The 19,128-nt window shown below is 52.2% G+C and overlaps 1 protein-coding gene across 1 annotated transcript; it reads left to right on the plus strand.

The window, feature by feature from the left end:
* Positions 1-7,416: 7,416 nt before the first annotated feature.
* Positions 7,417-12,524, plus strand: LOC105471903 (beta-lactoglobulin-1-like). The gene is made up of 7 exons (XM_011724714.3): positions 7,417-7,596; positions 8,408-8,547; positions 9,185-9,282; positions 10,543-10,647; positions 11,538-11,642; positions 11,908-11,953; positions 12,359-12,524. Exons 1-6 carry the CDS (start codon positions 7,501-7,503, stop codon positions 11,922-11,924), a joined length of 561 nt encoding a protein of 186 aa, XP_011723016.2. The 5' UTR covers positions 7,417-7,500; the 3' UTR covers positions 11,925-11,953; positions 12,359-12,524.
* The last annotated feature ends 6,604 nt before the right edge of the window (positions 12,525-19,128 follow it).

Genomic DNA, 19,128 nt, shown 5'->3' on the forward strand with positions numbered 1-19,128 from the left:
TCCAGATCTTGATGGCCATGGAGTTTCTTTACTTGATTTTTTATCTTACTTTTTTTTGGTTGCTCAGTTTCTGTCTCCTATCTTGCTTCTTGCTCACCCATCCCTTTGCCTTGTTTCTACTCTCTGCTTTTACTCATTCTGCGTTTTACCCAACTTCCAATTTCTTTTATTATTTTCCTGCCTCAATTTCACACAGTCATCTGTCCATCAACCCATCCATCCATCCATCCACTCATTCATTCATTCCATCTAATCATCTGTCTACCCATCCATTCATCTATCCATCCATCCACCCATCCACCCACCCATCCACCCATCCATCCATCCATCCACTCATCCATTAATTCATCCATCTATCCATCCATCCATCCACGCATCCATCCACCCATCCATCCATCCATCTATCCATCCATCCACCCACCCATCCATCCATCCATCCATCCATCCATCCATCCATCCACTCATCCATGCATCCATCCATCCATCCATCCATCCATCAGTTTTTTTCTCCAATCATCCATACATCTACCCATCCATCCATTCATCCCTTTATTGATTCCATCCAATCATCCATGCATCTACCCATTCATCTGTCCCATCCAATTATCCATCCATTTACCCATTTATCCATCCATCCATCCACTGCACATGCACAATCAGTGAAATAGAGTTCAACCAATAAGATTGAAGGGGAGCCCACTAGGAGGCACATCAATCAATCAAGAAATGTACCTTTTTTTTTTTTTTTTTTTTTTTGAGAGGGAGTCTCTCTCTGTCGCCCAGGCTGGAGTCCAGTGGCGCGATCTCGGCTCACTGCAAGCTCCGCCTCCCAGGCTCATGCCATTCTCCTACCTCAGCCTCCAGAGTAGCTGGGACTACAGGCACCCACCACCATGCCCAGCTACTTTTTTGTATTTTTTGTAGAGACAGGGTTTCACCGTGTTAACCAGGATGGTCTCGATTTCCTGACCTCGTGATTCACCTGTCTCGGCCTCCCAAAGTGCTGGGATTACAGGCGTGAGCCACCACACCCGGCTGCAATGCATCTATTTTTAAAACACTAATGAAGTTGGGGAATAGAGAAATGGCAGGGAGATTGGACAGGAGGAGATAGGTCTGAAAGATGAGTCATAACTTACAGGCAAAATGAAAAGGCCAACTGGAGGAAGATGGAAATATTGTTGGCAACACCCAGGGCTATTTGTACAGGTGTGGGCTTGTTCAGGGGTGTCCTGAGGGTCAGAGCTGTGGGGCATCAGGAGGGAAGTGTCCATCTGGGAGCTGGATACAAGAACCTAGAATTCAGGAGACGCACATCCAGGATGAAGCTTTGGAAGTCAAGAAAGAGCACCCAAGACACCAGGAGAGGCTGAGATCCCCCAGAAGAGTAACAAAAGCAGGAGCCATTTTGGCATGGAGAGAGATGGAGGGCGGGAAACAGGGAGGAAGGCAAGAGAGGAAAGTGGAATCCAAGAAAAACCTTCCCTGGGAAGCACAGACAGGGTCTCAGGGCCTGGGGCTGAGAAGTCGGTCAGGAAGGGACAGCCGGACATTGCCTCTGCTGTTTGTGGGTTCAGGGCTGACGTGGCTGTGATGCGTGCTGCTCAGGGTTCAGCGGGGCCTGGGTGCGGTGGCAGAGCTGTCACTGCTCACATCCTCATGAAGCCACATGCCAGTGACGAGGATAGATTAGCAGCCAGCAGCACAGCCAGACACGAGGGGCTGAGGAGGAGCCAGCAGACCATGTATTTGTTGTTGTTGTTCTAAGACATCTTTTCACTCCTCCTGCTTTGGTGACATCCTCCCTTGAGGTGAAGCTTTAGGAAAACAGGGTCCGAGATGGACACACAGGGTGGTTTACGGAGTGGTCAGTGTTTCTCCGGCATGGCCCTACCTCTGCTGGGATGGTCCGTGGCCATTGTGAAAAACAAGTGAGCTGGAAACTCACCCATTTCCCAGTCAGCCCAGAGTCAGGGAATAAATGGACAACCAGAGAGAGCCAGAGTTGCCATAGCCAGCCTGGCAGTGCAAGCCCAGAGCCGACACGGGGCCACAGCCACGATGCAGCCGTTCCCACTGACCCTGGGGCTGAGCCTGCTTTCCACGCTGTGAGCCCAGGGGACCCAGGTGGTGCCTGCCCCCGCTAATAAGGTGAGAGCCTGGGGAGGATGAGGTGGGCACACATGAGACCCACTTTCTGGGCCATGATCTGCAGACCCTGGACCAGATACCCAGCCTCGCACCTGTCGCACAGCAGTGACCCAAGCCCCGGGTGACGTCATCGGCTGAAGGGTACCCCTTGTGCCTTTCGCAGCATCCCCTGGCTAGAGAAGGGAGTGCCAAGCAGTGCCCGGGCAAACTCACTCCTGTAGGCAGAGCTGGTGTCTCCACTGCGGGGTGACTGCTCAGAGGCCAATGGGCATCTGGTGAGGTGAAGATCCCATCCCAGCTCTTCCAGCCTCTCCCAGGGCCAGGGTTTAGGGAGGGTTTTGTTGAGTACCTTCATCTCCCAGAGACAGCTTCTCCCCCTGGGGAGAATCCCCCTTTTCTGAGTTTTCATTTTGCAAGGGCAATGCATCAGGAGTCGTATAAAATCCATTCTTAGTCAGGCACAGTGGTTCACGCCTGTAATCCCAGCACTTTGGGAGGCCGAGGCAGGCGGATCACCTGAGGTCAGGAGTTCGAGACCAGCCTGGTCAACATGGTGAAACCCCATCTCTACTAAAACTACAAAAATTAGCCGGGTGTGGTGGCGGGCACCTGTAATCCCAGCTACTCAGGAGGCTGAGGCAGGAGAATCGCTTGAACCCGGGAGGCAGTGGCTGCAGTGAGCCCAGATCACTCCACTGCACTGTAGCCTGGGTGACAGAGCAAGACAGTCTTGAGAAAAAAAAGAAAGAACAAAAAAGAAAAGAAAAGAAAAAAGAAAAGAAAAGAAAGAAAAGAAAAGAGAAGTCTCCTGCTTCTGCAAGGACAGGCCAGCTCCCAGCCTAGTCCTGGTGAGAGGGGTGTGGACTCAGTGCTGGGTGGGCCAGGCCTCGGACTCGGGGGCTGGAGTCTCTTCCCAGGTCCCACTCCTGGGTCTGCGACCGGGTTAAGTTGCCTCCTCCTGGCCTCAGTCTCCCGCTGAGCAGGGCCAACTGCTTGAGGCCAGTGGTTGCTTTTCTTCCTTTTTAAATGGTTTTCTGTGGAACCCCGTTCCTGGAAATGATGATGAAGTGTGCCCTAAGAAGCAAGCTTTGTTCCAGCATTCTCAGGAACCGGCCAGAGCCTCTGAGAACCTGCAGGAAAGACCCCCCAGGCCTGGCAGGACTCGGGTACATCCCGAGTTTATTGGAACATAGGACGCTTTGTTTCTTTCTGGCTGACCTCCCTTCACTCGGCCTGCCCCTGCTCTAAAAGCCAAGCCCTGCCTGTCTCATAACAGCCAGGTCACCATGTCGCCTGTCTAAGATGTCTGTGCCAGGGTCCTGGGGCCACCTAACAAGGAACCACCCACTGTGCAGCTCCTAACCACAGGCATCGACCGCCCCCAGCTCTGGAGTCCGGAAGCCCAAGATCAAGGCATGGCCAGGGCCATGGTCCCACCAGGATGTAGGGGAGGGTCCCTCCTCATCCCTTCTGCTGGCTCTGTGTTCCTTGGCTGGGGAACCCAGACCCCAATCCCTGCCTCTGTCTTCACACGGTCTCTTCCTTGTGTGTGTCTCTGTGTGTGTGTGTCTGTCTGTGTGTATCTATGTGTGCCTGTGTGTCTGTGTGTGTCACTCGGTCCAATTGTGTGTCTGTGTGTGTCTGTATCTGTGTGTGTGCATCTATCTGTGTCTCTGTATCTGTGTGTGTGTATCTCTGTGTCTGTGTGTGTGTCTGTCTCTGTGTGTATGTGTGTGTGTCTGTGTGTCTGTGTGTGTCTGTCTGTGTGCATCTGTGTGTGCCTGTGTCTATCTGTGTGTGTGTGTGTCTCTCTGACTGGGTGTCTGTGTTTCTGTATGTGTGTGTGTGTCTGTGTGTGTCTCTGTGTCTGTGTGTGTGTCTGCCTGTGTGTCTCTGTATCTGTGTGTGTGTCTCTGTGTCTGTGTGTGTCTGTCTCTGTGTGTGTGTGTATGTGTGTGTGTCTGTGTGTGTGTATGTGTGTGTTTCTGTGTGTATGTGTGTGTCTCTGTGTCTGTGTGTGTATCTGTGTCTGTGTGTGTATCTGTGTGTGTTTATCTCTGTGTCTGTGTATGTGCCTATCTCTGTGTGTGTGTCTCTGTGTCTGTGTGCCTGTATGTGTGTGTCTGTGTGTGTGTCTCTGGGTCTGTGTGTCTGTCTGTGGGTGTCTGTGTGTGTGTGCGTCTCTGGGTCTGTGTGTCTGTGGGTGTCTCTGTGTGTGTGTGTCTCTGTGTCTGTGTGTGTGTGTGTCTGTCTATGGGTGTCTGTGTGTGTGTGTGTGTGTATCTGCGTGTGTGTCTGTGGATGTCTGTGTGTGTGTGTATCTGTGTGTGTGTCTGTGGATGTCTGTGTTTGTGTGTCTGTGTGTGTGTATCTGTGTGTGTGTGTCTGTGGATGTCTGTGTGTGTGTGTGTGTGTGTGTGTCGTCTCCTCTTCTTATAGAGACACCATCTGTGTTGGAGGTAGGACCCACCCCATTCCAGGATGACCTCATCTTACTCAACTACCTGCAAAGACCCCACTTCCAAATAAGGTCACATTCTGAGGTTCTGGGTGGACTGGGATTTTCAGGTGACGTGATTCAACCCTGTTCATCACCATTTCCTCACCTGTAAGATGGGAAAACTAGGAGGACTGAACTTAGAGGATTGTTGCAAGAATTCAGCGAGCTAGCACAGGTGAGGCCCGGAAGCAGCCCTGGGCATGGTGGCAGAGGCCGGGACATAGATTTTGTTAAAGCCTCATCCAGGTCTGATCCTCCTTAGGGAGTGTCAAATAATTCTATTTCCCTTCCCACTTCCAGCCCTCTTTGCTTCAGCTTCCCACAAAGTGTAGGAACAGGAATTGCGATCCACAGGCAAGTGCCTCCCTGCGTGGGGTGGCCAGGGTCCTGGGCGGCACCTGCCCCAGGGAGAGCAGAGGCCTTAGGTCACGTCCCTCTAGAGGCAGCTCTGTGCACAGCTGCCCGCAGCAGGACCACGCTCAGGAGGTTGCCTGGGCGAGGACTGGGGCCACCTGAGCCACTTCCTTCTCTTGCTGTCCTTGGAAGGAGGAGTCTTGGGGCCAGCCTTGGACCTGTAGGCTGTCCTGCGGAGTGATAATAAATGGGGTCCTTTGGAAATAAACCAGAAGATAGCTGGCGAACAAAAGCTCATCTAGGAGACCCCCTCACCTCGATCCCAGATGCTGAAAATGGCACACAGGTAGGCAAGGCCCCAAGCACAGGTTGCAGGTCACCTGGAAAGACCATAGGACCCTGGGAGGGGACAGGGCAGATCCTCCAGGTCTCCCCACTACTGGAGAGGAGGTCGCTTCCCTCACAGGACACATGGGAGGTGGCTGCCTGCCCTCTCCTTGTTTCCAACCCCCACCCTGATCTCAGCCCTCCCCAGAGATGAACAAGTCCATTGTTTGGAATGGAAAGCTCCAGGCATTGCGTCCGCTGCACACAGGTACACACACACGTGGGCACACACACACAGGTACACACATACACAGGCATACACATACAGGTACACACACATGGGCACACACACACAGGTACACACATACACAGGCATACACATACAGGTACACACACATGGGCACACACACATGGGCACACACAGGTACACACGGACACACACACGTACACACATGCACACAAGCACACACAGAGGTACATACACACGGGCACACACACAGGTACACATACATGCACATGGGCACACACAGGTACACACACGGGCACACACAGGTACGCACATGCACATGGGCACACACAGGTATACACACATGCACACAGGCACACACACAGGTACACACAGATCACATGGGCACACACATGGGCACATGCACACACACACACTTGCACACAGGTGCACACACACAGGTACATACACACAGACACACACTTGCACACAGACACACACACCTGCACACGGGCACACACAACTGCACACAGACACACACACTTGCACATAGGCACACACACCTGAACACGGGCACACACACCTACATACAGACACACACCCTGCACATGGGCGCACACACCTGCACACAAGCACACACAACTGCACACACACACATATGGGCACATGCACACAGGCACACACACGGGCACATGGACACAGACACACACACCTGCACATGGGCACACACATACAGGTGTGCACACAGGCACATGCGCACACACACACTCACCTGTGGGTGCTGGTTTGCACACGTGGAATCCTGAAAGACACGCTACTCTGCAACTTGCGTCATCCCCCTCAAACCTAACCGGGACACATCCTCCAGCAGCCTGCGCTCCTGAGTTGCTGATGGCCCCAGCTGCACCGTTCAGTGGGACAGAAGCACATTGGTAGATTTGAAATTCCAATGCTGCAGACATGACCCACCACGCTGCAGACATGACCCACCACGCGCATCCACGCGGAGCATGCTTGGGTGTGCTGTGCACACGGCCCCTGCCATGTTCCACACCCCAGGGCCGAAGCTACAGGCTGGACCATTGGGCACCCTGGTTTGGATCATCACCACCGCTGTGGTCACCGTTGCTGTGTTTGCTTGGCTTGTACTTCACAATGAAGACTTGAGGCCAAGAGCACTGCACACCGGGGTCCTCAGTGTTTCCCCTGAACCTGACTCCACCCGGGGCTCATCCTAGCTGGAGGGCACTGGAGGGCACTGAGCCGGGAAGGAGACGCTGTCCCTACAAGGCCATGCCGAGGATGCTGGAGGAGCTGCTCTCCGAGCCAGGAGAGGAAAACAGAAACACGAGAGAGATTGGGAAAGAGCAAAGCCTTTCAAGGAGGCTTTGCCCAGCCGGGCCTGGCCAGCAGCACCTGGCGTTGGGGGACACCTGTGGGAAGAGCCCCGGCTGGGGAGTATGAACGGGCACAGACTCGTGGCCCCTTTGTGGAGCAGACGGCTGTTCACTAGCATGATGGGGCAGCCATGGGGCTCTCGGGCCCTCTGCCTGCCCCACTGGCCCTACCACTGCCCCCAGGCACAGCTGTCCTCAGTGCTGGCCTCTGATCCACCATTTTCCAAGAACCGCGACCCAGGAGGTGCTCCTGCCACTGGCTGCCAGCCTGGACCCGACCCAGGCCCCTCCCCCCTGAGGCCCTGCCAGGAACTGCCCGGCCTGGACACAGAGGAGGTTCCCGGGTGGACGCAGGGAAGAGCCTTCCATTGTCCCAGTGGAGGAAGCTGCCCACAGGCCGAGGATGAGTCACGGGTTCGAGGAATCGCGTGGCAAGGCTGTGGGCGGGGCTCTTGTCTGCCCTCCTCCTACATAAGGCCCCCTGAGCCCACACTGCCTCAGCATCCCTCTCGCTCCAGACCTCAGAGCCACCCACAGCCGCAGTCATGCAGTGCCTCCTGCTCACCCTGGGCGTGGCCCTGATCTGTGGCGTCTGGGCCATTGACAGCCCCCAGACCATGCAGGACGTGGAGCTCCCAAAGGTTTGAGGCTGGGGGAGCGGGCGCTTTACTGTGGGAGGTCTGGGGCGGGTGGGGGCTGTCGGAAGCCAGGAAGCCCAGGATCTAGAAGGCCAAGGTTTGACAGCGGAGGCTGTGATGTTAGGGCCCCTGTGAGCTTCCCAGGGCTGGCCTCCCGCAGGTTGCAGCCCGAACAACAGAGCTGATTCTCCCAGTCCTGGAGGCTGGAAGTTCGAGATCAAAATGTCGGCAGGACTGGCTCTCCTCCAGGCTTCTCTCCTTGCCGTGTAGACGCTGTCTCCCCACTGTGTCCTCACAGGGCCATCCCTCCGGGTGTCCCTGTCCTAATCTCCTCCTCTAAGGACCCCTATCAGACTGGGTCAGGGCCACCCTAATGGCCACAGTTTAACTTCATCACTTCTTAACCATTCTAGCTCACATTTGGAGGTGCTGCGGTCAGGACTTCAATATATGAATCTTGGGGGCACAATTCAGCTCCTAGCAGGGCCTCTCTGTCCCCCAACCTCCCTCCAGCCCCAACCACATGGCTCCCCAGGATCCAAATATTCCCCTGACTCAAGGAGATGGGCTTAGCCGGGTGCTTTTTTGGGCTCAAATGAGTTTAGCTGGAACATTTCTGGGGCAGCAGAGTCGGGTCCACGGCGGCGTGAGGCCCCCTCTGGCACCAGTCCCACGCAGCAGCCTGATGAGTCCAGTCCAACTCCTGCAGTGGCCTGAGGGAGCTGGGGACAGGTGGGACTCAGCCTCACCTGCACGGGGCACAACGAGAGCCATGGTGGCCTGGGGACCCCCGTGCAGCTCGAGGCCCCTTCAGTTGGCAGGGACTTGGCACTCCATGGCCATGGCGGCCAGTGACTTCTCCCTCCTGGAGACCAAGGAGGCCCCCCTGAGGATCTATATCAGCTCACTGCAGCCCACCCCCGAGGGCAACCTGGAGATCGCCCTGCGCAGATGGTGGGTTCCTCGTCATCGGGGCTGTGGCTGGCGGGGCTCACTCTCCCGCAACCAGGGTCCAGGACTGCGAGGGGTGGGCAGAGCCAGGGCCAGCCCCAGGCGTTTCCTGATGGTCCAGGGGCTTCACTGTGGACCCTCCACGGTGCCAAGTGGGGTGGGGAATGAAGCTCAGGAGGTTGTCTGTCCCTTCAGAGCCCCTGCCCAGGGACTCTGGGCCAACAACTGACCACACATCGCAGCCTGGGTCAGTCTGCGGAGAAGGCCGGTGTGGGGGCCAGGCTGGGCTGCTGTGGTCTGTGGTCTCCTAGGACCAGGCAGATCCTGTGAGGATTGTCTGCCCCCAGAGTCACGGCTGGGGGAGATGAGGACCTGAACCCCATGACTGCTGCATGAACCCCGGGACTACTGCTGTCCATGGTCATGGCCCCTGACCTCGGGGGCCCAGGGCACTCACTGGCTCCCTCTGGCCTCTTCTCCCTGGTCCCGGGCTACACGTTAGGGGTTTCCCGAGAGCAGTGTTTGTCCTGGTGACCAGCACTTGTGGCCTGGAAGCCCCTCTCTCCTCAGTCCTCAGAGTCTGGCCCCTGCCCCCCTCTCCAGGGCTGCAGATTGGCCACCATAGCGTTTGTGCACACAGGTCACAGAAACAAAGCCCTTTCAGGGAGAGCAACCAGTGCATTGAGGAGAAGATCATTGCAGAGAAAACCGAGAACCCCATCGAGTTCAAGATCAACTGTAAGTGCCGGCCACAGCCCAGGCAGCTCTGGGGATACTGGCCAGGTTCCCAAGGGGTGGGACAGTGGGGCCTGGCCTCTGGCCTGGCTGTGCTAAGGCAAGCGCGGGTCACGATGGTGACGGCAGCCACAGGGAGCAGCACCGCCTCTGGGTCCCCTCTGGGCTGGTCTCACTCCCTGCAGTGACAGTGGGTCGCTTGGGATCAGCTCAGGCAGCAGCGGTGACCCCCTTAGCCAGCAGCCTGTCCCCACTCTCCCTGCACCCTCCGCATGGCTCCCAGCTGCACTCCACCAGCCGTCTGCTGAGAGTCAGGGCCCCTGTGACCGCCCGATTGGAGGCTGCATCTCCTTGATTCTGTATTCGTTCATCGCTAATTCAAGATGCCAGAGAGCCATGAGGACTCTTTCTCACCAGGCCTCCCCTCCCCAGCCTGGAGCAGGGAGTCCCCCGGGAGCCACGTCCTGCCTTCCGGTACCCCCACTCTCCCCTCCATGTGACTCCCCCCACGGCTGCACACCGCAACCACTGAGGCACTTGAAAGGACTCCTGTGCCAGGGCACCCACCCAGGGTCTCCAGCATCCCCTGCTTGCAGCTGGGTGGAGACGTTGGCATTTTCCATATAAGCCACCCTGGTGACACAGCTCTGCCCTGGTGGTGCCACTGGGCTAAGTCGGTGGAGCCCACCTCACTCGGCCCCGATCTGAGGGTCTCCGCTTCCCCGCCGCCCTGGCATGTGGTGGTGACTCTCAGGACTCACCTTCGCTGCCTCGGCTGGGGGTCGGTCTCACCCCCATCAGAGTAGAGACCCCGTTTCTTAGCCTCACTGGGCCACAGTGTTGAGGGTGGCTCACCCAGGTAGTCATCTGGGTGTGATGATGAGGGAGGGAATCCCGAGCCAGGGGACGGTCTGTGTCTCCATGGAGAGTCACAGTTAACAGCCAGGCCTCTCCCAGCCCCGTTTGCCCCTTGGCGTTACTTGTGAGCCGTGCTGGGAGCTCTCTGATGGGAAACTCACACCGTGCTGGGGTCCAGGGGGACACTGGCCCCGAAGGAAGTTCCCAAGGGGGGCCCGCTGTGGGGTAGCTCTGCACAGCCTGGAGTGTGGTAGGAGAGAAATGGGAGGGAGACGCTGGGCATCAGGGCGGACGCATCCCTCATGGGAAGTCCAGCTGGACCACAGGAGACCGACCAGCACTCCCCTTCCCACTGCAGCAAAGCGCCCAGAATTCATTTCTGCTCCTGTCTTGTTCTTTTTCTAGATCTGGATGAGAACAGGATCTACCTGTTCAACAACGACGGCAGCAAATATTTGTTCCTCTGCCTGGAGAGCACCCCCAGGCAGAACCTGGCCTGCCAGTACCTGGGTGCGCGCCTGGGCCCCCAGGGTTCCCGTGGGAAACGGACACAGAATGAGACGCTCAGATGGGTCTCGAGTGAATGGAAGGCGGGCCTGTGAGGGAGCCGTTGGCTCGGCCCTCCTCCAGCCCCTGGGATTGCCTTCCCAAGGAGCCCAGGAGCCCTGTGGGAGGGGGAGGAGGGGGAGGGGAGTCCTAGTGTTACATCAGAAACAAGGGAAGTGTTGTACCCAGGGACTTGAGGGACAAACACAGACCCCGAGGACAGCAGAGGCCACTGTGGACACCGGGAAGGAGGTGTCCCTGCAGGTCAGCTGCAAGGGCAGGTGACTTTGACCATCTCTGTGTGGTCGACAGGTGGCTATAAATCCAACAGCCTTCCTGAATGGAGATTTTCAATTATTTTGTCAAATAAGAAGCCAGATACTAAAATGTCTTTCAAACAATCATGTTTGGAAAATGAATATAAGGTGACATTTTCCACGTCACACCCGCAGTGCTGTTGGAGTTCCCAGGGCCACTACATGGACCATTGGCTTTGGGCTGTAGAGACGCTCCTGCTCTACAAATCACCTGTCCTGGGCTGTGGGAGGGCAGCCCGACACGGCGGGGGAGGCAGACACTGTGCTCTCCTCCCGTGACCCTGTAGACACCATCCTGAGTTCTGTGGGTCCCAGCACTGCCTATGGTACATGAGGAGCAGGCCCAGCCAAGGAGCGGGGCTTGGGGACAGGGAGCCTGCAGGCCCGTTGGTCAAACCCTGGAGACCAGTCTGAGAACCTGCTCCAGACCAAACTCTGCCCAACCTCAGAGCACCAGGGCCTCCTTCCCTGCCCTCCCTCCCCAGGCAGGGCCCTTGGAGCTCTCAGGGCCCAGGACTGAGCCAATGTCCCTCACAGCCAGGACCCTGGAGGTGGATGACAAGGTCATGGCGGAATTCATCAGCTTTCTCAAGACTTTGCCTGTACACATGCAGATCTTCCTGGACATGACCCAGGCAGAAGGTGAGCTGCCCCCAGGACAGGCCCAGCCTTGGCTAGAGGAGAAGCCACCACTGTCCCAGTCTCTGTAGGACTCAGGGCAGCACCTGTCACTCCTCGTTGGCCCCTCCCACGTTCTCCCCAGGGCTTCCCTGGGGGTGCAGAGGCACCCTGAGGTGGGGTCCCCTCTCCCTCCCGTCATCCCCCAACCTCTGGCCCTGGGGCTGCTGTGTTCCCAGCTAAGTCTCCCCTCCCACTGAGGTCCCCACTGCCCTCTCTCCTCCCACAGAACAGTGCCGCGTCTAGATAAGCTCCTGCTCGGTCCTGCCTCCTGGGTAATGTACCAGCCCCGCCCACAGCCTGAGGTCGCCTCTCTGGGTCCCTGGAACAGACCCCACTGTGCCCATTCCCCAGGGCTGACCCTGAGCGATGGGCTGGAATCCTGGGGCCTCTGGAAAAGCCCAGCTGGCCACGTGCCCGCATCTCTGGGGTTGGCCACTCCAGATGCCATTTCCTGTGCCGTGGGCACAAGATGAGACCCTCTCCTTCAGGGTGGGGGTGAGTGAGGGGGGTGCTCAGGGGAGGGCAGGCCTGGGATCACAAGACCCTCCAGCCTGAGGCTAGGGTTGAGGTGGGGCTCCCCTCACACAAGCAGGGGTCCTACACCCCTAGCCTGGAAGGGGATGCCCCCTGCCCTGCAGGGTTCTAGAGTCACAGCGGAGTCCCTTTGCGCACATCAGGTCCCGGAGCCTCGGCCCCTGTGCGGACCGAGAGGATGTCGCCTTCCCGGGAGGGACGAGGAGGCTGATGACCAAGGCACATTTCCTGGGACCCTGGGACCTCCTGGGCCTCAGCCTGGGGTCTCCTGTCCTAAGCTGTCCCTCTTTGAGCAATAAATAACCTCGTCCCTTGACTCTGTGCTGGCTGGCATGTGGGGATGCAGCTGAGAGCAGGTTGGGGGGCTGGGGGACTTGGGGACTGGTAGACTCAGAGGCTGGGGGACTCAGGGAAGGGGGAACTCGGGGGCTGGGAGACTCGGAGGCTGGGGGTCTCAGGTGCTGGGGGACTTGGAGGCTGGGGGACTCGGAGGCTGGGGGTCTCAGGGGCTGGGGGACTTGGAGGCTGGGGGACTCAGGGACTGGGGGACTCCGGGGCTGGGGGATTTGGAGGCTGGGGGACTCAGGGACTGGGGCACTCGGGTGCTGGGGAACTTGGAGGCTGGGGGACCGGGGGCTGGGGGACTTGGGGGCTGGGGGCTGGGGGCTGAGGGAACTGAGTTCATGGTTTCTGTGTTGTGGCCCCATCATATTTGGGGATCAAGACACTATAGGGGGCTTTAAAATTTTCAGGAACTAGATAAGAGTGCTGCTGAGATGGCCAGAGCTTGCCATTCATGTTGGAGGTCCAGGTCACACAAAGGACGAAATATGAAAAATCACAGACCCATTCACCAAATAAATATTCCTATGAAAACTTAAATGAGTTATTTACAAATCAAATTCTGCACTATTTAAAAAACACGAACCGCATGACCTCCAGGGCATCTCTCAGGAGCATAAGGGAAATTGCTACCAGGAAGAGCTTTGCTATCAACCTTCATCTGCTCATAAATGCCATCGATCTTTTCTGGGCTAATGTGAAATAAAGAGATTTACCCTGGATTGAGGAACTGGACAAAAGAGGTGAGATGTGGGAGAGGAACTTGTTTTTCATTTTAAAATATTTTGAACATCACAAAAGGAAAAAGAATATGCAACAACAGAAATAGATTTGCCAATAATAATAACATGCATAACTTTAAATTTTCAAAATATAGATGTTTCTGATAAAACATCAATTACCAATATTGGCTCAAAAAGTAGAGGAAAACTTAGAAAGAGCAATCATCGTAGAAAAAACCAGAATAGACCGGGCGCGGTGGCTCAAGCCTGTAATCCCAGCACTTTGGGAGGCCGAGACGGGCGGATCACGAGGTCAGGAGATCAAGACCATCCTGGCTAACACGGTGAAACCCCGTCTCTACTAAAAAATACAAAAAACTAGCCGGGCGAGGTGGCAGGCGCCTGTAGTCCCAGCTACTCGGGAGGCTGAGGCAGGAGAATGGCGTAAACCTGGGAGGCGGAGCTTGCAGTGAGCTGAGATCCGGCCACTGCACTCCAGCTTGGGCGACAGAGTGAGACTCCGTCTCAAAAAAAAAAAAAAAAGAAAAAAAAGAAAAAACCAGAATAGTTCCAGATCTTCTGTCTATGGATGAGAATAAAAAACCTTTATGTGATAGTTCCTGGCTCATACAATCCATTCCAGGGCATAGAAAAAGATGGGCAGTTGCTTAGCTGCCCTGATAACAAAACTGAATAAGGAAGATGCAGGAAAAGGAAAGTTGTCAGCTTTCAGAATCAAGACACAAATATCTGAATACCTTATTAGCAGATTGAATCTAACAAATGTATTTAATACATCATGATTTAGCCCCCCAAAAAAGGATGTTTAAATATTAGAAAATGTATCCATAAAAGCTGGGTGTGGTGGCTCACACCTGTAATTCCAGCACTTTGGGAGGCCAAGACAGGTGGATCACCTGAGGTCAGGAGTTCAAGACCAGCCTGACCAACACAGTGAAACCCCATCTCTACTAAAATTACAAAAATTAGTTGGGCATGGTGGCAGGCACCTGTAATCCCAGCTACTCGGGAGGCTGAGGCGGGGGAATCGCTTGAACCTGGGAGGTGGACATTGCAGTGAGCCATGATCATGTCACTGCACTCCAGCCTAGGTGACAGAATGAGACTCCATCTCAAATGTATCAATAAAATTAACTAACTTAAGACTAAGGGAGAAGTGCCATATAAGAATCTTTAATTATTTTTTTAAAATGTTTCAAAAAATATAAGATTCCATTCATGAAGGAGACCTTGCACATCAGGAGTGCTTATAGGTAACCCTGAAACCCTGAAATGAATGAACCAATCACTGAAAGCACCAGAGTTCTTTCTTACTTATACACAATTTCCTTTGTGGCTTAGCAGGAGAGTCGACTCCTCATGGTCACTCAACAATCCAAGTGATCAAATAGCCACTACCCATGGTGTTGCTGGCCACCATGCCAGAGGGAAAACATAGGCATCGGGGGCTTCAAACTGTCCATTCAGTGCCCTATCCTGAAAGGGACACCTATTACCTCCCTAGACGGGGGCTGAAAGTCCAATCCTACCTAGGTTTCCTACCAAAGAATAGAAGGGAACATCCCTAAACTGATGATTTAAAAAAAAAAACAAACCACCAAACTACAACTAGTGCTTTATGTAAACATTCAGCTAGACTGAATGCTTTCCCCCAAGATTGAGAATAAAGCGAGGTTGTCCTTTCTCATTGCTTTTATTCAACACATACTGAAAGCTCCAGTGCGAAAGACAATTAAAAGAAACAAAAAGCATAAACATTGGAAAGGAAACATGTAGTATAACAAAGAAAAAGAGAGAGAAGACAAAAATCTTTAATACCAGGAATGAATGAGGAGACATCACTACTGACCCTATAGACATCAAAATGATAATAAGAGAATACTGTGAACAACTCTACACATACAGATTTTACAATTTATTTGAAATGGACCAATTCTTTGAAAAATACAACCTATCACAATTCATTCAATATGAACCACATAATTTTTTTTCTTTCTTTTTTTTTTTTTGAGACGGAGTCACTCAGTCGCCCAGGCTGGAGTGCGGTGGCGCGATCTCGGCTTACTGCAAGCTCTGCCTCTCCGTGAACTACATAATTTTAATAGCCCTTATGACTATTAAGGAAATTGAGTTTTTAACTTAAAAAACTACCATAAAAAGATATCTCAGGGCCCAGATGGTGTCACTGGGTATTTACACCAAATGCTTAAAGAATTAGCACTAACGCCACACAATCTGTTGCATAAGATAGAAGAGGCAGTAACACTTCCCAGTTCACTTTATGAAGCTATTATTATTACCCTGATACCAAAACCGTACAAACCCAGTAATAAAAAGGTGGGGTAGGGTGACTACCACCTAGTGTTCCTCATAATTATAGATGTGACAATCCTTAACAAAACATTAGCAAATAGATTTCAGCAATATATAACAATAATAGTACACCATGAATAAGAAGGGTTTACACCAGGGAGGAGAAATTAGTTCAACATTTGAAAATTAATCCATGTAACCCACCATATTATCAGGCTATCAAAGAAAAACTATATGATCATATAAATCAATACAGAAAAAGCATTTCACAAAATTCAATATCTGCTCATAAGATTTTTCAAAAACTCAGAAAATTAAGAATAGAGAGGAGCTTCCTTAACTTGATAATGAACATCTACAAAAAACTTACAATGAATACTATACTCAACTGTAAACAACTGAATGTGTTCCCTCTGTCTTAGTCAGTTCCAGCTGCTGTAACAAAATATGACACACTGGGTTGCTTAAGCAACACTTTATTTCTTACAGTTCTGGGAATGATAAGAAAAGGAGCACAGTGCTGGCAGATTTCACCTCTGGTGAGGGCTCTCTTCCTGGTTTGCAGATGGCCACCTTCTTGCTGTATCCTCATGTGGTAGAGAGAAAGGTCTCATCTCTCTTTTTTTTATAATGGCATTTGGGAAATAAAAATGAAACCCTAAGCTCCTCAACTGGCTGAACAAACTCCCTCTTGGCCAAGCAGACCCCAAAGTAACCTTGAAAATTGAGTTCTAAGCCATGACAGGATGCGGAGGATCACACACTCCTCCTTATTACCCCCACCCCCTGCACACACACTTACTGCCATTAGACATTTTTCCCTAAGGGCTAAATAGAAACCAGTCCTTTCAAAAGACTCCACTGCTGATATCAATCAAGCACCTGACACTGCTTCTCCCTTTTTTTGGTTTCAACACAATTGTCCAGCATTCCCTCCTGATAAGAGACCACTGACCACAGAGTGGTTCTAGCTGGTCTATGTGCGACAGCATGAAGCTCCATTGCCCATGTGCATGTTTCTCCTTTCATAACTCTTCCTATAGCTTATTAAATATGCGTATTCGGCCATTCTACTGAGCATAAATTCCTGCTCCTGCTCCTTTTTCCTCTCTGTGGAAATCTCTGTTTCTGGCTTCTGGCCCAAGGCTATACTTCTCGGTCTGTCAGAATGGCCATGCTGCAGGCTGAAACCCCTTATGAGAAGTAAAACTCTCCTTTCCAAATGTATGAACCTAATCATTCTTCAGTTGACATGATTGGTGATGAGGATGGGATCTGCAGAGAGCCCCAGGTTCTCCCAGCATGATTGGAAGTCAATGCACCAAGGTCTTCGGCTCAGCTGTCTCCCCAGCTGACCACACAGGGAAGAAGCCAGATAAGGTCCACTGGATCTGAGATCTCCTGCTTTTAGACTGAAGACTTCAGAGACTTTCATTTCTCTCCACCCCTTCCCTTTATGTCTTCCTGTTTCCTCCTCAGTCCCTGCCCTTGTTCCCTCCATCTAGACTCTGGAGGGAATGCCTTTGTTGGCCCGGGTTTAGGAGGGGACCTTCCCAGTCCAGTCAGACTCAGCTGGTCCATAAGATTTTATGAGGACTCTCACGCTAAGAACACTCCAACGGACCCTTCCTAAGGTGAGCGTCATTACGGAGAACCCGAGTGCTAGGCAAGAACCTTAGTTCTAAGGGGAAAGCATAGAGAGCCTTAGTTCTAAGAGAACAGATGCTGATCAGCCACCATAAGAGACCCCAGAGGCTTCCATGTTTAAAAATGATGGGGTGATTGGATTTCTTTTTTAAAAAGGAAACATGATAGTGTCATGGCTAGCCTTAAAAACTCTCTTGAATAAATGAAAGAGAAAAATCTGACCTAAAACAAAGCTAAAATCTTCGGAGGCTCAAACTCCTTACTTCAGATGGCCTGAGGGAATAACAAAAGCCATCGTTCTTTGCAGTCTAATAGTTAAAATTCTGTAATTTCACTGCCATGGCTTGGGTTTGATTCCTGGGCAGGGAACTCTTTTGGTTTGATATTTGTGTGACTTTTCCCAGTTATTAATGCTTTTCCATTCCATCGACAGCTTTTGATTTCCTGTCTTCTGCTCATGCAGGCATACTGGGATTTGGGGTCTTTGTGTGTAGACCATCAGCTAGGAAGCTAAGACCCTAGTAAATATAGCCAGATAGAAATGTGGGTTGTGCCCCATTTATGGCGAGTGAAACTTTCCTTTCTTGGAGCTGTGATATGGTTTGGCTGTGTCCCCACCCAAATCTCATCTTGTAGATCCCATAATTCCTACGTATTGTGGGAGGGACCTGGTGGGAAATGACTGAATCATGGGGGCAGATCTTTCCCTTGCTGTTCTCATGATAGTGAATGGGCCTCACAAGATCTGATGATTTTAAATACGGGAGTTTCTCGGCACAGGCTTCTCTCTTTGCCTGCTGCCATTCGCGTAAGATGTGACTCGCTCCTCCTTGCCTTCCACCATGATTGTGAGGCCTCCCCAGCTACATGGAACTGTGAGTCCAGTTAAACCTCTTTCTTTTGTAAATCACCCAGTCTCAGGTGTGTCTTTCTTAGCAGCATGAAAACAGACTAATACCAGCTGTCATTTGGGTGACTCTGGATCTTGTGACAACTGCCTTGCACCTGTTTCGAGATGTTTCATGTATCCTTGGTTAAGTCTTGTTGGTTTCACTTGGAAAGTTACCTTTGGTAAAGAAGTTCAAAAGTCAGAAATATAAGCTGTTTGTCCTGGCTAAAATCTGTTAATAAGATACTTGAATGGATTATTTTTTCTTTTAAATAATTCCAAGGTTAGAAGTCAGATTAATTAAAAGCTGATTGCAAGCTATAATTATATTTTTTAAAAAGTCTTTATGCTGGCCGGGTGCGGTGGCTCATTCTTATAATCCCAGCACTTTGGGAGGCCAACGTGGGCAGATTATAAGGTCACGAGATCGAGACCATCCTGGCCAACATGGTGAAACTCCATATCTACTAAAATACAAAAAATTAGTTGGGCGTGGTGGTGCACACCTGTAGTCCCAGCTGCTCAGGAGGCTGAGTCAGGGGAATTGCTTGAACCCAGGAGGCAGAGATTGCAGTGAGCCGAGATCATGCCTCTGCACTCCAGCCTGGTGACAGAGCCAGACTCCATCTGAAAAAAAAAAGAAAAGAAAAGAAAAGAAAAAGCTTTTAGGGTTTTCCTTTTTGAATCCTGTTTTTGAAAAATAAAAATTATTCTCAGTCAACTGATTTTTGTGTGTTTCTCCATTTATTTGTGTCTGTACCTCCTTCGTCTTACCACCCCTAATGCTCACGTGACAGGACCTGAGATAGTTTCTAACAGCCTATAGAGTTGAAAGGATAAAATAGAATGATGTCTATTTGCATGTGGCATGGCTGTTCACATAGAAAATCTCAAGGAATCTACAAAAAACAAACAAACAAACAAAGTCCTAAAATAAATGAGTTTACCAAGGTGGCAGGATACAAGATAAAGACACAAA

Source organism: Macaca nemestrina, chromosome 14 (genome assembly GCF_043159975.1).
Source record: "Macaca nemestrina isolate mMacNem1 chromosome 14, mMacNem.hap1, whole genome shotgun sequence".
Classification (NCBI taxonomy): domain Eukaryota; kingdom Metazoa; phylum Chordata; class Mammalia; order Primates; family Cercopithecidae; genus Macaca; species Macaca nemestrina.